At 37.6% G+C, this 17,035-nt stretch overlaps 1 protein-coding gene across 2 annotated transcripts in view; it reads left to right on the top strand.

Moving 5' to 3' along the window:
- Positions 1–17,035, top strand: part of DIP2C (DIP2 acetate--CoA ligase C (putative)) — a 367,574-nt gene that overhangs the window by 196,311 nt on the left and 154,228 nt on the right. For both annotated transcript variants that reach the window (XM_087826047.1, XM_087826049.1), the window contains one exon: positions 3,159–3,269. In XM_087826047.1, the coding sequence (XP_087682173.1) occupies positions 3,159–3,269 (111 nt within the window). The remainder of the gene's footprint in view (positions 1–3,158; positions 3,270–17,035) is intronic.

Here is a 17,035-nt window from a genome sequence, read left to right on the forward strand (position 1 = left end):
GGACAGATATGTAGTGTCCACGCATAGGCAAGCATTAACCTACCAGTTTTCATAGCTGGTCCAAGTAAGTGTTAGGACTGTGCACATCTGAGAGGAAGTACAGAACCACCTATGGAACCAGAAGGGGTCAAAGTGGAAAGTAGTTCCAAGAAGCACGTTTGAATGAACTAGAAAGATAACGGTACTAAGAATGAAAGTGAAATATTAGATGTATATTTGAATCAGTCACTATGTAACCTTGGTGGCTCCAAACTATCCATTTAGCTGTTCTTTCCAGAATTGCACTAAGACGTCAGTAAACAGGTAAAGTATAAACTAGCCACAGGACAGAAAGGAAGAAACAGTGACACGTTGCTGCGATTTGTAAGGTGCCTCACTCAGCCCAGGGGGTTGGAGGTGAGGGAGCAAATGAAGGTGTTGATGAAACCTCAGGGTAGGGGGAGGTATGGCATCCAGGAAGCAAGTGATCCATGTCCTCCCCACTCTCCAGAGAGGTTTGTTCTCTGGAGAAATGGACTAAGAGCCTCCAGATTTAGAAACACAAGTGGTACTGACCCCAGAGGCGCTAAATCAGAGCGCACATGCTTTAGGGAGAGAAGAGCTCCAGCCTTGAATGATGGATGCTCCTGTGTTTGGTCATAAGACAGGAGATCAGAGGCCTCATCTTTGGGCAAATGGAACAGCCCAGATAAAAGACCTACTGGGCATAGATCTAGTGATGCCTCCATCAAAGGAAGAAAGCACTGCTTGCAGCTCCTTTAATGGAAATGAAGAAATTGCAAAAGTTGACAGAGGAGAAGAGAGAAAAGCAAACAGATTTTACTTAAAGACTATAGCATCAGATGACATTTAACTTCTCAGCAACAATAATTGATATGAAAGGCAATGAATACAAATAATTTTCAAATACAGAGTTCCCAAAAAATATATACACACTTTAACAGCTGATAGCTCAATTTTGAAAATGAAATGTATTTTGATATGTCTCTCTCACATCGATGTTTCTGTCTCCCTTCCACTCTCTAAAGAATCAAGGGGAAAAATATCCTCAGGTGAGGATTAACAATAAATAAATAAATAAATAAATAAATAAATAAATAAACACTGCCTTGATTAAAAGTGTGTGTATACATTTTTTGGGGACATCCTATATATTTATACAAATAAATTTTCAAAGTTATAAGTAATTTTGTTTAGAATTCTGACTTGAAATATGGCAGTTATGCAGCAAGTCTGGACCAACCAGCCAGGCTTAGAGCAGGAGGAAATTCCAAGAGAGAAGTCTTCAAAGGAAAGAAAACTAAAAAACTGTCACAAGCTTGTCAGTGTTTGACCACAGGGGAAAAAAGAATTGGAAAGAGTTTTTCAGTGCTGTTGGGTATTTTGAAAAGATTAGCAATAGGTACATTGAAAACCAAGATAATGGAACAAAAAGATACATATATTAACTCCAGAGTAACAAAAAAGTGTGAAATAGGAGGGTATTCATAGCATACTACTGACTCATAATCCCAGTAATGGTATAGTGATGGCCATGGTGATGTAAGGAAGAAGTCCATAAATTGTCTAAAATGGACAATTAAGTAGGATTATAAATTCATATTTATAAGTATGACTAAATACAAGGTAACTTTTTCATAATAAGACTTAATAGTATGCTTTGATTTCTGTGCATCTATGTGATAAACATACAAAGTAATTTTTTAAAAGATCATTTTAAAAAGATCCTTTGTAGATAATAACTGGAAGAGGTTCGGTAGCTATAAATATTTCAGTCATTAAAAACTGTTAATTAATGATGTTAATGTGCTTGCTAGATGAAGAGTTTATAGAACCGAACGTGGCTACAGTGTGTAGGTATCTTTTTCACAATTCTAACCCAGTTAACCTAATACGTGAAACCCACAAACATACTATCAAAAATTGAGGTGCAGCACTGGTGGCTCAGTTGGTCGGAGCATGGTCCCGTACACCAAAAGGTTGCCGGTTCAATTCTTGGTGAGGACATATGCCTAGGTTGCGGGTTCAATCCCCTGTCACCCCAGTTGGGGCATGTACAGGAGGCAACCAATTGGTGTTTCTTTCTCACATGGATGTTTCTCTGTCTCCCTTCTTCTCTCTAAAATCAACAAACATATTCTTGGTGAAGACAAAAAAAAATTGAGGTGCAGAAATCACCATAAAAGGAATATTAAATCCCAGAGACAGATAGCTCTCTTGGAGCCATCATGGAAAACCAGGGATTAAACAGTTTTGTTAAAATTGCTGTCTCTGGCTTACTTTCTATCAAGTATTACTGGTCATTTTCTGACGAGGTAGCAATTAATGTTTAATGCTTAGTGCTCAGAATTTCTTCGTTTCTGAACTGTAATGATTAATCTTTCACGTAGTACTTATTTTATCTAGATTGTGCTTTTACTGCTCTAGTTCTAAAGTATAATAGGTATTGTGATTGCCACCTTTAGGTTGCATTTGACCAATACCCATTGAATCATTTTTATCTGACCATGTTAACATTTTTGGTAATTCATCAAAGCCATATTGAAATATAATTTGTTTAATCATTTAGCTTCAAATGGAATAAGATTCCAGAGAGTTAGAAATTTTGAATGAACAAAGATGGAAGCTTATTCTTAATCCTAGTTATCTGAATTATATTGTTAAAATAGCCTATAAGATTTATTTTAAAGTTATCTTTAATGATAAATGTAATTTTTAATTTTATCAAGTTTTTTGTTTTTACCACTTTCCATATCTTTATTATATAAAGAAGATCATTACTTCATTCTGTGCTTTGGGCTCCATTTTCTTTTTTTTCTTTTCTTCAAACCCTAAAGATTTCAGACGTTGCTTGTGGCTTAGTTTGCATCTCTTCCCATGACGTATTAGACGTTTGTGATGTGCAGGAATGTGCGCTGTTTCTAAAGGCTGTCGTGTTGGGTGTGAGCCTTGTCCTGTCCTGGATGCTTCTCCCTTTCCTGGTCATCGTCTATGGTGGACAGGCCGCTGTGCCTGCTCCCATGCGAGCTCTAGCTCTGCTGTGGGAATGCAGTGAGTCAGGCAGGGCTATACTCAACCAAATGATTTGCTCCACAAAGTAAATTAACTCCAGCTGCCAAGTAAAGCCTCACCTTACTTTGCTATTTCCCTTAACTCAGGGGTGGATCAAGCTTTGCCGCCAGAGCGCCGAGCTCCGGTTACTCCTTCCTCTTCCTCTCGCTATCACCGCCGAAGGTCCTCAGGGTCACGAGATGAGCGTTATCGGTCGGGTAAGGCACCTATGTGACGTGAGGTCACTAATATCCTGCGCTGTATTGTTGGTGGTTGAGTAGGCGCGTGTCTGTAGCAGCCATGTGTATGTGAGGCAGAAGTATATATGTATGTTTGAATGTTCTCGTGATTGGTTGTAGTTCACAGAGGACTACATCCTACCTCATACACAGATGCTTTCTCCAGGATGCACATTAACATTCAGTAAATAGTAACTATTTTTGCATTTTTAAAGATAGTGCTGTTCACTATTTAGAATTTGATAATTTTAAAAATAGTAACTTCTCATGAACCAAATTTTATTTTTTTAGGTGTCACTGTTCAGCAGTTTGTTTTAATTTTTATAATGTTGGCTGGTAGTATAATTTTTCTTCTCTTTTAACCTCAATTTCTGTTTTTCAAGTATAGGTTTCATAAAAGAAACAAAATCCTTAAATTTTTGTATGTTCTCTTTTATTGCCTTTGTGTTTTATGATGCTCTCTACAAGAGTACTGTCTTGGTGATTCCGTTCTATTGTATTCATTACCTCGACTTGGCTGGCTTGAATTTATTTCATTAGTTTAGCATCAGAAAATTCGTACTGTGATTAATATTTCAATTACTTTTTGAGACCTTTTTCCCCAACATCTAGATTAAAGTTGCTTTTACCTGCTTCCCTAACTATAATTTTTAAAAGAAAATTATCATTAGGTGTTGTTGCAGGGTCAGGGCACATGTGGATTGATGATGGTAATGATCAAATTATAACATTTGCGTATCACTTTATATTTGGCAAGGTACTTTCACAAACATCATCTCACTTAGTTTTTATAGCAAACAGGTTAAGTATTATTGTTTCATGTTGCAGGAGAGGAAACTGAGCCTACGGCAGATGAAGTAGCTCAGCCCATTCATACCTGGGTTAAGTGGGTCCACACTTCATGAATCTTTCCATTAATGGGGGCTTATAAGATAAACCACCACAGTTACCTCTAAGGAACTGTCTGACTGACTTCCTGGCCCTGTTCTCCTTTCTAGACGGATAAAGGGGTAAGACAGAGATTTTATGGCATCAGGAGTAGTCATCTACACAAGCAAGAAGAATGGACTTGAGAAATGAGGAAAGCCCAAGTGCAGCCTCACTGCTGCTCTTTCTGACTTCTTGGCCCCTCTAGACGCCTTTGTGTCGGGGTCAATATGTGGGGATAGAATGAAGGCAGGATTTTGTTCTCAGATCCACCTTCTGTTTTTCAGAGGTATTTTAACACTCAGTGCATATCAAGAACCCATCTTAGCCATTCAGGCATCACAGAGGCCCCTTTCAGATATTTAGGAGGGTAGAGGCATGCACATGTGTGCTGTCAGCTTACTATGAAGTGTTTCCATTAACTCCTTTGTCTTGATACTGCTGCTAGTATTTTATATATGTGCATGCACATGTAGACACACACATAGATACACCCATAGTCCTGCATACAGTAGATACGTGGTCACACCCACAGTAGACACACACACACAGTGCCCCACATACAGTAGTCACACCTGTAGACCATATATGAAGACACATGTTTACAATCGTTAGTATCTTCAATTCTCTCAGAAGCAAGTACTGTGCTCTTACTTCCATTCTATAGATGAGAAAATGGAAGCTTAGGCAGGAATATGATTATTACAGTGAGTAGCTCATCAAAATAGGATGCAAATCTAGCCTTGCCTTCTCTGTCATCTGACTTCTTGCCACAAATATTTTATCTTGTGTCCATTTCTAACCTTTAACTCTGTATTAATTTTTAAAATTTAGATGGAAATTAAATCCCAGCAAATCTTTCCCAATGGAGGGTGGGGCTGCTAAACCCCAATATTACATGGCCTTTGATAAGGTGTACTATGTTTTGCAAATCCTCTTTGTTATTTAGGGGCCTGGGTAGGACAGGTAGTCAGATAGTAAAAGTTTGAGAGAGGTTAGTTAACACAGCAGGGATGGTGATTCCTTGACCTCAGGTACATGTCAATTCACCTGTGCACATCACCTTCCATCTTTGAGGGGGTGTGGGACAGCACTGCACTGGGAGAGGGTGGGGACTAAGCAGAAGAATCTAGGGCAACTTCAGGGGTTATTTTCACTAGTCAGTAGAAACACTGCCAGCATAGTCCTCTGCAAAGGAAACTAGACCCATCTGGGTTCGGCCTAGCTCAATCCCTACTTATTACTGTTAATTCCTCACCCACATCACTGAGATAGAGGAGTTGTGAACAAAAGCTGCAGCTAGCGTTAGTCCTTTCCAGTTAGAGCTTCAGACTCGGATTTGAGCACTTGGTATTACACCCCCAGACCCCTGCCCCCCTCTCAGAGTTTTAACAGGCTCCTGACCTTGGCAGCTTTGTTTCCTGCGGGCATCTCTCCAGGCCCTCTTGTTTCCTCTACATAGTGCTGATTTCCTCTCACTTGGTTTCCCTTTCTTCCCAGTCGTTGCGATCACCCCTTCCCTGTGGCTGAATTTTGGGCTCCAGGCCTAAGATCAAAGACTAGTTCCGTCCCTCCAGTGGCCAGCACAGTCCTGGAGCTCTGTCTGAGCACCCAGCACCCGAGGAGTGTGATGAACTGTCCATCTGAGCACCCAGCCCCTGAGGAGTGGGGTGAAGTATTCTTCATGATCTGCTTGGTGCTAGAGAGCTACACAGAAAATAAGGCATAGCCTCCCCCCTCCCCAGGAGTTCACAGTCCAAGGAGGAACCAGACCAGTAAACTGAAGGTTATAATGTGTAAAGGGCAAATGTTACTGTGTAGTATGGTCTCTGAGAAGGCTGTTTGCCTCACTCTGAGCTCCTAAATATACATCAGCTGGCGACACTCCTCCACCCAAGTATCCCAGCAGCTCCTATTGCTCTCAGAGCAAGAACCATGTCCCTGTAATGACCCACCTGCGTTGCGTGGTTTGGCTTCCATTTCCCCATGATCTCGTTTTTCACATTATCCCTCCTCTACAGCCATTCTGGCATCCTGGATGATATTTTGCACACAGGTACCTAACTGCTGTAGGACCTTTACAATGCTTGTTCTTCTGCCTCAAATGTTCTTCCGTCATATCTATACACTTGGTTTCCTTATCTTCATCAGGTCTCTGTTCAGGTGTGACTGCTTTGGTAGGCATTCTCTGACCACCCAAATAAAATAATAAAACACCATGTCACCTCACACATGATCCCTGTGCTTCCCCATCCTGGTTCATTTGTGTCCATTGCTGCCATCACCCCAACACTGTCAATCATCTATCTTCGTATCAGTCCATCTCCCTGCCTATCAAGCATCTCTATCAATAACCCATCTATGATCTGCCTACTTACTACCTTTATCAATCATTTATCTAGTTAGCTATGTATTAATCATCTACCTACTTGTCTGTCAATTTTCTTTCTATGATCTATCATCTATCAACCATCTACCTACGTACCTACCATAAGAATGTAAGATCTACAAAGACAAGATCTTTGTTTTGTTAATTCATGTATGCCAGTCACATAAAATGTTGCCTAGTTAATAGTTTTGGAAGGAAGGAAGGAAGGAAGGTGAAGGAGCATAGCATATCTGGGGGAAAGAAATTATGTGCAGGAGGCCCTAGATTTTAAGGTATCCGGTATACCATGCTTGGGAATTTGAACTTTATCCCGAAGAAGTTGATAGGGTGCCACTTGAAGACTTTGGCAAAGACATGACAGAAGCAGTCTTAGCATTTGAAGATTACTTTGGTAGCACTGTGAAGTATGGATTAGAAGTGGAGCCTGGCCGGATGTTGCTCAGCGGTTGAGCATTGACCTAGGATCCTGGAGATCAAGGTTCGATTCCCGGTCAGGACACATGCCCTGGTTGCAGGCAGGAGGCAGCCAATCAGTGACTCTCATCATTGATGTTCCTATCTATCTCTCTCCCGCTCCCTTCCTCTCTCTGAAATCAATAAAGATATTTTTTTTAAAAAAAATTGGAGGAATTACAAAGACCTGAATGCCTAATATTGATGCATGTTTAGGAGATGAGTCGGTGCCAGTTAGATTTGAGATATATTTAGAAGATAATAGCAATAGGACCCTAAGGCTGAGGTAATGTAGGGTATGTGAGAGGGGGAATTAGGGCTGACTCCTAGGTGTCCAGGTAATACACTTGCATAGATGATGGTTTCTGAGTCTGCCTTTAGAGAATTAAGGTTTCTTTCATTCATAGGTTAGAAATGGTGAAATTTGCCTCAGCTATTTACTATGTAGAGAATACTATGAAAAATTGTATAGACATTCCTTGAAGTGTTATGTAAGGCGTGGAAAAATTTATTCTGTATGTACTATTTTTAATTTTAAAAATCTGAATAATGACTGCATAATTTACATATGGGACAGACCTGTCCAGAGGATCTTTCCATGTGCTTGTGAAATCTCAGTAGGGGTTCTCATTTTCTATAATCAACACCCAGCCCCCACCCCCCCATATATATGGCAGCCACCCTAAAGGAAAACTAAGGAGGACCCTTGGAACATTATGAAGTCTCACTTGGTAGTCTCACTTACCACTTTATTCTCTTCTATCTCCTATTGTTAAAAACATCTAGTCATAAGTGTTCTTATTTTAGACATTTCACTGATATAAATTACTTTGTCTTAGAGTATATGCTCTTAACATCATTTTAAAAATTACAGTATGAAATCTTAGCTGATTTTAGTCTATTGCCAGTGTACATGTTTCAGGATTTTGTTTTATTTTCTCCTGAGTTAGCATGAAAGATTTAAGACATTCAGAAGGAAAAATTTGTGGCCCTCAGGAGATTGCTTTCTGAATTTCTTTGACCACTTAACTTGCAGTAGAGTTCCTTTGGTTGCTTCAGTTACCAAATTATATCAGCCTAGAAGTAATTTTATTATCTCGTAGATAATTGACCTAATTAACAGTCAATCTAGTCAACCATATAGCCTCAAATTTAATCTCTCCTGTCAATATTTTTCCATTTCACTTCTAAACCCATGGCCTTACATTGTGATGAACTCCCACTAGAATTTTTGATAAATAACTTTCTTTGGAAACTTAAATTTGATTTGGAAAGTGAATGAATGATAAACAGGCATCTATATATTAGGCACTTTCTTTTACATGACAAAGTCTGAATTAGAGCTTAAATTCTACTTATTTTAAACACCCCTTTTCTCCCAACTAAACACCCTAAAAAAGAAAACCTTGAGATTTGTATTGTGTATATTCCAACCAAGACTGACAGTTTTCTAATATGTTAAAAATGATTGTTTTGTCTTTTTATGAGCTAAGAAATGGTTTTAAAATCACACCTCATATTTTGCGTGTCTGCACACAGACAAGGCAGCTGCTTCTCAGTGGTCAGCTACCCTACCCACCCTCACACTCATTCCTGGAAGAATGTCATGGAGCCCTGTGTTCATCAGCTAGGATGGTGAACTCAAGTAGTTCAGGGGCCCCACGGGAACTGGAGACACTTTCAGGGATATCTCTGAGGTCAAACTATCTTCAAAATGACACTTAACACATTGTTTGCCTTTTTCACATTTTTTCATGAATGCACACTGGAGTTTTCCAGAGCCTGCATGACATATGGGGGTGTTGTGGTTCTGACAGCCAGTGGAATCTGTGATTGTGAAGTCCTACGTTTTAAAAATTTTAAAGTTTGCTTTCTAATATAGCAAATATGCAAGTACAGTATTAATCACATAAGCAAAAGCTTTTAAGGGCTTTTGGTAATTTTTAAGAGTTTAAAGTGTTCTTTGAGTCAAAGAGTTTGAGAACCATTGCTATGAGACTTGTAAAATGTAATTCTTTCTTTTAAAAATTGAGAGATAATATGAATTAGAAACTTCTACACCTGAATCCACCCCAAGACTGGTTTTATGATGACATCAGTTTAAAGTCTGATTCATGGCAATGCTCACTTTCTGGGAATAAGGACTTATATCCTCGTATTCATTCAATAAATGTGCAAATAATTTTGTGTACAAAGTACTCTGCTATGTAGTATAAGTGAGCGAATAATACAGAAAACGTGTTTGCTTTTAAAGAGTTTATTTATCCTATAGTAATTTCTTCCTCGATGCTTCAGTTAAATTTTCTAGATTGAGAAGGTTTTTCTTTCTCTAGTCAACTTGAATTTGCTGATTTTAATGTGGTTCCTAACTCTGTAACCTGTGTTCTCTCTGAACAACTCAGTTTTCATTAATTTATTTACTCTAGTATAAATTAGAAAATAACATTTTCTTATTTACATTAGAATAATTAAAGTTAAATTTTTTTTGCTTCACTAACCACTTTTTTTTTTTTTTTTTTTTTTTTTTGGTAAGTGACTACTGGGCAGTGCAGATATGGAAATCACCAGCACAACAGAAAATTCTCCTTCATAGTGCTATTCTAGGGCCAAGGTTGTGTAAGAGCGGGGCCAAGGTAGAAGATGCACTTAAGACAGATCAATAAGACCTGTTTGTCCTAAACTAATAAAATTAACTCAGTCTTGATATCTACACCTAGTAATTTAAACAGAAATGACACAGTCAGATTTGCATTTTAGAAATGTCAGGGTAGCAGGAATATATAGAATAGATGAGTTGGATTGGGGTGGTCTCCTGGCTGAAAGCAGGGGCATATTAAACCTGTATTTTAGGTGGGGAAAAAAAATCATCAAAATTTGTGTGATGTACCAAACTAGTACTTATTAAAAAAGTTGATAGCCTAAAATATTTATCTGAGGTAAGCAGAGATCATGGACATTGAAAAAATGAGGATTTAACTTAAAAAGGTAGAAAAGGAAAATTAAAAAGTCCATAGAAAGGAAAATGAGAATATAATAGAATAAAATAGGAGTAGAGGATACAAACTTGGTTTCCACTCCAGCATGTTGTGGGACCATGGAAGTCATCACACCCATCCTCATCACAAGAGAAACGCTTAACAGATGGAAAATCAACAACCCTTCTTTGATCTATCAAAGAACTTAGGTCATTGGGCAACCCCCCTCCCCCCCAAATTGGGGATGGGTAATGTAAGCAGAGGTGGAATCTCTAAGAAAGAATCTAAAGGTAGTGCTAGAAATCAAAAGCATCGTGACAGAAATGAAGAATGGCTTATCAATAGACTGAAGGTGGATAGGTCAGATACTCAGATCTACATAGAGAATACTGGGAGATTTTAAAAATATCTTGAAATGGAAAAATACAAGTGATCAAAATTTGTGAGATGCAGCAAAACCATTGCTTAGAGGCAAATGTATAGCATTGAATGCATATATTAGAAAAGAAGAAAGATCTAAAATCCATAATCAAAGCTTCAACCTTAGGAAACTAGGAAAATAAGAGTAAAATAAATCTAAAGAAGAAAAGAAATAAAAGTTGGAGGAAAACTAATGAAATTGAAAATGCAAAATCAATAGAGAAAATCAAGCCAAAAGCTGGTTCTTTGAAAAGATCAATATAATTGATAATCTTCTAGTCAGATTAACTAAGAAAACAATAAAGATGACACAAATTACTAACATCAGAAATGAAAAAACAACCACCACTACTGATCCCATAGACCATAATGATAATAAAGGAATATTACAAATAACTCTGCCCACAAATTTGATATGATGAAATGAACTCCATTTCTTGAAAGACACAGTCTACCAAAACACACAAGAAGAAATAGACAATATAAATATGTCTTTTAAAGAAATTGAATCAATAACTAATAACCTTCCAAAACAAAGCACCAGACAAATGGGTTCACTGGCAAATTCTACCAAACAGCTAAGTAAGAAATTATACCCATTCTTTATATTTTCTTCCTATAGATGAAAGCAGAGGGAATACTTCCTAATTCATTCTATGAGGCCATCATTAACCTAAAACAAAACTAGACAAAAACTAGACAAAGACGTTACAATAAGGGAAAACTATAGACTATGGACTGTATTATGAACATAGATATAAAATTTCTCAACAAAATATTAGCAAATCAAATCTAATAATGTATAAAAATAATTTTGTATTGCCACCAAGTGGGATTTCTTCTAACTGTGCAAGGCTGGTTTCACATTTTAAAATTAATTAACTTAATACATCAACTAAAAAGAAAAACCACATGACCCTATCAATATATGCAAAAAAACAACCCCAAAACATTTGACAAAATTTAACATCCATTTGTGATAAACGCTCAGAAAAATAGCAATAGAAGGGAACTTCTTCAATTTGATAAAGAACGTCTACAAAAAACCTACAGTTAACATCATACTTAGTGGTGAGAAACTAAGTGATTTCCCAGTAAGATCAGGAACATGGCAGGGGTGTCCATTCTCCCTACTACTTTTCAGTGTTATACTGGAAGTCCTAGCTAATGCAGTAGGACAAGAAAAGGAAACAAAAGGTATTAGGAAGGAAGAAATAAAACTGTCTTTATTCACAGATAACATGATTGCCTATGTAGAAAATCCCAAAGAATCAAGAAGAAAATCTGAAACTAATCAGTTATAGCAAGGTTGCAAGATATAAAGCTAATATACAAAAACCAATCATTTTCTTATATACCAGTAACAATTGGAATTTGAAATTTAAAACACAATGTCATTTATATTTGCATCAAAAAATGAAATACTTAGAGCTCTTTAAAAATGTACAAGGCCTATATGAGAAAACTATAAAAATAATGAAGGAAATCATAAAAAGATCTATGTAAATATGCATGGATAGGAAGACACAATAATGTCAACATGTCAGTTCTTCCAAATTTGATCTATAGATTCAGTGCAATCCCAGCCAGAATCCCAGGAAGTTATTTTGCTACTGTCAACAAACTAATTCTAAAGTTTATATGAAAGGTAAAAGACTCAGAATAGCCAACACAATATAGAAGAACAAAGTCGGAAGACTGACATTACTCAACTTCAAGACCTACTATAAAACTTGAAATGGGACAGTGAGTGAGTGAGGTATTGGTGAAATAATATACTTACAGATCAATGGATCATATTAGCCCAGAAACAGACCCACACAAATGTAGTCAACCAGTATTTGACAAAGAAACAGAAGTAATTCAGCGGAGAAATGATAATATTTTCAATACATAGCACCAGAAATCCACATATTAAAAAATGAATCTAGAACAGATCTTAAAGCTTTCATGAAAATTAACTCAGAATGGATCATAGACCTTAATGTAAAACAAAACTGGAAACATTTTAGAAGATAATATAAGAGAAAATCTAGATGAATTGGGGTTTGATGATGACTTTTTAGATACAACACCAAAAGTACAGTCCATTAAAGAAAAAGTTGGGCCCAGCCTGCGTGGCTCATTGGTTGAGCATCAACCTATGATCCAGGAGATCGTGGTTCGAGTACTGGTCAGGACATATGCCTGGGTTGTGGGCTTGATCCCCAGTCAGGGGGCGGGGTGGGGGGGCGTGCAGGAGGCAGCCAATCAATGCCTCTCTCATCATTGATGTTTCTCTCTCTCCCCCTCTCCCTTCCTCTCTCTAAAATCAGTAGACATATTTAAAAAAAAAGAAAAAAGTTGGTAAACTGGACTTCATTAAAATTAGAAACTTCTGCTCTATAAAAGACACAGTTAAGAGAATGGAAAAGACAAACCACAGATTGGGAGAATAACCTTTACAAAACTCATTTTTTATAAAAGACTGGTATCCAAAATATACAAAGAACTCTTAAACTTCAGAATAAGGAAACAAGCAATCCAATTAAGAAGTGGACAGAAGACTTGAACAGATACCTCACCAGAAAAGACCTACAGATGGCAAGTAAGTGTAGAAGAGATGCTCCACATCACATGCCATTAGGGACTTGCAAATTAAAACAACAGTGAGATACCACTGTTAGAATGGCAAAAATCCAGAACACTGGTAATACCAAATGTTAGCGAGGGACAGACACTTAGGAAGGCAGTTTGGTGGTTCTTGTAAAACTAAACACTCTGAATTATGGGGGAGACCACTTTGTGGAGTATATGATTGTCTGGCCACTATGCTTTATGCCTGAAACTAGTACAGAATAATTTTGAATGTAAACTGTAATTGGAAAAATTAAAAAAGCCCTATATGTGGAAAGCAGTATAAAATAATAATAATAGACATTTAGGACTTACTGTTTACCTTCAAGAGCATTTACTGTTTGCACTGCTGGTTTGGTGTAAAATCCTATCTCATCCTGTATTGTTACTGAGATATTTTCTGTGATCCTTATTTCTTTGATAGAGGGAGCTAGTTTCTTAGAAAGCAATAATTTCTCTTAAAATTTCTTGTGGTGTTCAGCAACGTTTTAAAAACACATTATGTACTCAATAAACATATAATGTATGAATGACAAAACAGAAACTAAACGTACTCTTACCGAATGATCCAGCTATTGCACTCCTTGGTATTTACCTAAAGGGGTTGAAATATCTCTTTATAAAAATGTGCACACAAATGTTTATAGCCGCTTTACCCATAATTACTCGAATTTGGAAGCAGCCAAGATATCCTTCAAGGTGGAAGGATATAAACTGTGGTCCATCCAGACAATAGAATATTAATCAGTTATAAAAAGAAATGAGCTGTCAAGCCATGAAAAGACATAGAGGAACCTTAGATGCATATTACTCAGTGAAAGAAGCCAATCTGAAAAGTCTGCATACTATATGATTTCAATCTGTAACATTCTGGAAAAGGCAAAACTATGGAGACAGAAGATTGGTGGTTGCCAGGTGCTCAGGGGAAAGGAGGGATGAATAGGTGGAGCATGGAAGATTTTCAGGACAGTGAATCTATTCAGTATAATACTATAATCACGGATATAGTTCATTGTACATTTGTCAAAACCCGTAGAATGTACAACACCAAGACTTACCCTTAATATAAAATATAGGTTGTATTTAAGAATGTATTGATATTTCCTTATAATCATAACAAATGTACCACGCTAATGCAAGATGTTAATAATCGTGGAAACTGTGTGTGTGTGTGTGTGTGTGTGTGTGTGTAGGCAGAAATGGGGTATATGGAGATACCCTGTATTTTCCACTCAATTTTTCTATAAACCTAAAATTGACCTAAAAAATAAAGTCTATTAATTTAAGAATGAAATAAAAGACAACGATAAAATTTAGAGGATCAACAAAATAAAGAGGATTCTTGGGAAATACTAATAATATTGAAAAACCTCCAATGAGAATGATGAAACAAGAAGACAGAAATAAATGATCTAAGGAATTTATAATGGGACATGACTACAGATACATCAGAGGGGAAAAAAGATAATCAGAATACTGTGAATAACCATATGACAGTAAATTTGAAAACTTACTTAAATGGACAGATCACTAATTTTAAAACTTAAGAGGAAATAGAAAGTTTGAGTAATCCTATGGTCATTAAATAAATGGAAACAATAGTTTAAAACCTTCTCATAAAGATTATACCAGACTCAGAAGGTTTTATATTTAAGTTATACCAAACTTTCAAGAAGTTAACCAGTCTGATTCTATACAAATAGTTTCAGAGAATGGAAAGAGGAAAAAGGTATTCTTCCCAGTTCATTCTAGGACAGAGGCCTGTGTCAATAAAAGACAGAAGTATAAAGAAAGGAAAAGTCCAAGACATCTGCATAAAAACCCCCAATTATGAGAAATATTGAGGGTTTAGTATAATGGCTCGATAGAATCTGAACAAAAATTAATCATATTTCTATATACAAGTTACAAATGTAAAACTAATTTTTAAAAAATGCTGTGTATATAGGAACAAAAACTATTTTATAAGGAACCTAATGAAAATTTAAACAAAAGACTTTTGTAGGACTTTCTTGGTGAAAATTATAAAATTTTATATGAAAGAAGTCCACAATAAGTGGATTCACTGTGGTAATGGATGGGGAGTAATCCTGCAGAGATACCAGCTCTCCTAATCTGTGTTCAGCTCTAATAAAAACCTCCACAGGGTCCTGTGTGAAACTGAAACAGACTGTAGAACTGACATGAAAGAATGAGGGCTGAGGATGGATAAGATGCATTAAAGAGAAAGTAACTACCACAGACGTCAGATGTATCATGGGTGAAACTCAAAACATTAGAAAGAAGGACAGACAAATCTTACAGATTTTCATTTGTTTGAAATTGTAAAACGTGGACCAGAGGCAACAGCTAGCACATTGGTACTTAATATGGCCACCAAATACGCAACAAAACCTGATGTCTGTTCTAAGTAGTCATAATCCTACTATTTATAAGCCATTATTAATGGCACCATTATAGTACCATAATGTAAGCCAGTGTTTATTGAGCATTTGCTTTGCACCAGGCATGTTCTAAATGCTTTTTGTGTAACTCATGTAATCTCTGTCACAGGATTCAAGAGTGTCTCACTACCTCATTTTATAGGTGAACAAAGTCATTGGCCTTTGTTTTATAGTCAACTTTTGGTGTCTTTCCTATGTACTCAGTTAATAGCTGTTATAAAATTTTACCCCCTGTATAGTTCATTAAGGACAAAAGCATGAGTTAAAATGTTAGTTAAACATGGGATGAGTTTATGGTGAAAAAGAGATAACTTATGCCTAGAGCAGAGCCTAGCACAGAGGACGTTCGATCCATACTCATTTACTGATTGAACAGTGACATTATTCTTCCTTCATTGGCAACAGTTCTAAAGACCAAAGACAAAGCAATGACCCTGTGAGAAGTGGTGTGTCTGTAAAAATAATTTTTTATTTTTATATTAAAAATAAAGAGAAAGAAGAGGAGGAGGAGGAGGAGGAAGAAAACTGGTCAGAAAGTGGAAAATGAGTGTGCACGTGTCTGGAAGTTCATCCTCGGTGTCAGATGTCAGCTGCGTGTCACTTCTTGTTGAGGCCTCTCCTGATGGCTCTGCCCCAGATTCTCCCATCTATGTCCTCACAGGTCACAAACTCCTCATGTAATACTCATCACATCCTATTATCTTCTTGGTTTTCTGGTCTACATCTCAGAGTTCTGTGAAAGGGGGACTTGGTATGCGAGTAGGTGCTCAATGAATGAGTACAGTTGTGACCAGAGCCTCTTTCCATGCACTGTCCCTCACCCACACCCACACCCCCACCCCACGCATTCATGCAACTACACATTTTTCCTGGAGATTGAGAGGTGGAGGGGATTGAACTGAAGCAGCAAGGAGGTGAAAACCAAGTGACTGACATGGCTCCTGATGCCCCACTGCTGATCAAGAGACAGCGCTTCTAGGAAATGCACCTGGCCTTACCATTCCTTTACTGTTGTCACTGTTCTTACACAACTCCCCCCTCCTCTGCTTCTGCGTGCATATTCTGCCCAAAGAACAAAAACCAGAACAGCCACAGAAAACGCTCTCGTGAAATTGAGCGTGAGTGGCCCTGACTATGAGGAGAGGGCACAGTACAACAGGACACAGGAAAGCTGGTCCCCACCTAGCTCTTTGGCACAGTTTGGTTTCTCCAACACTTGGCTTGCTTCTCTTTGTCTTCTCTGTCAGGCTTAGTGGTGACAATAATGAGCAGCATCGTAGTTGAACCTGACAGCACAGTACAAAGTGTTCACGTCGCCATGTGCCGGGTCTGCCCAGTAGCCCTATAGCACAATGACTCATTTAACCCTCATAGCCTCCCAGGGAACAGGTATTCTCATTATTCTTTTTTCTACCTGTAAGGAAACTGAGGCACATATAGGTTAAGTAATGTGTACAAGGGTGGCTGGAAGAACTGGGATTTGAACCCGGACAGTCTGGCTCTAGAACTATGGCCTTAACT

This window comes from Miniopterus natalensis, chromosome 1, assembly GCF_054644295.1.
Source record: "Miniopterus natalensis isolate mMinNat1 chromosome 1, mMinNat1.hap1, whole genome shotgun sequence".
Lineage (NCBI taxonomy): Eukaryota > Metazoa > Chordata > Mammalia > Chiroptera > Miniopteridae > Miniopterus > Miniopterus natalensis.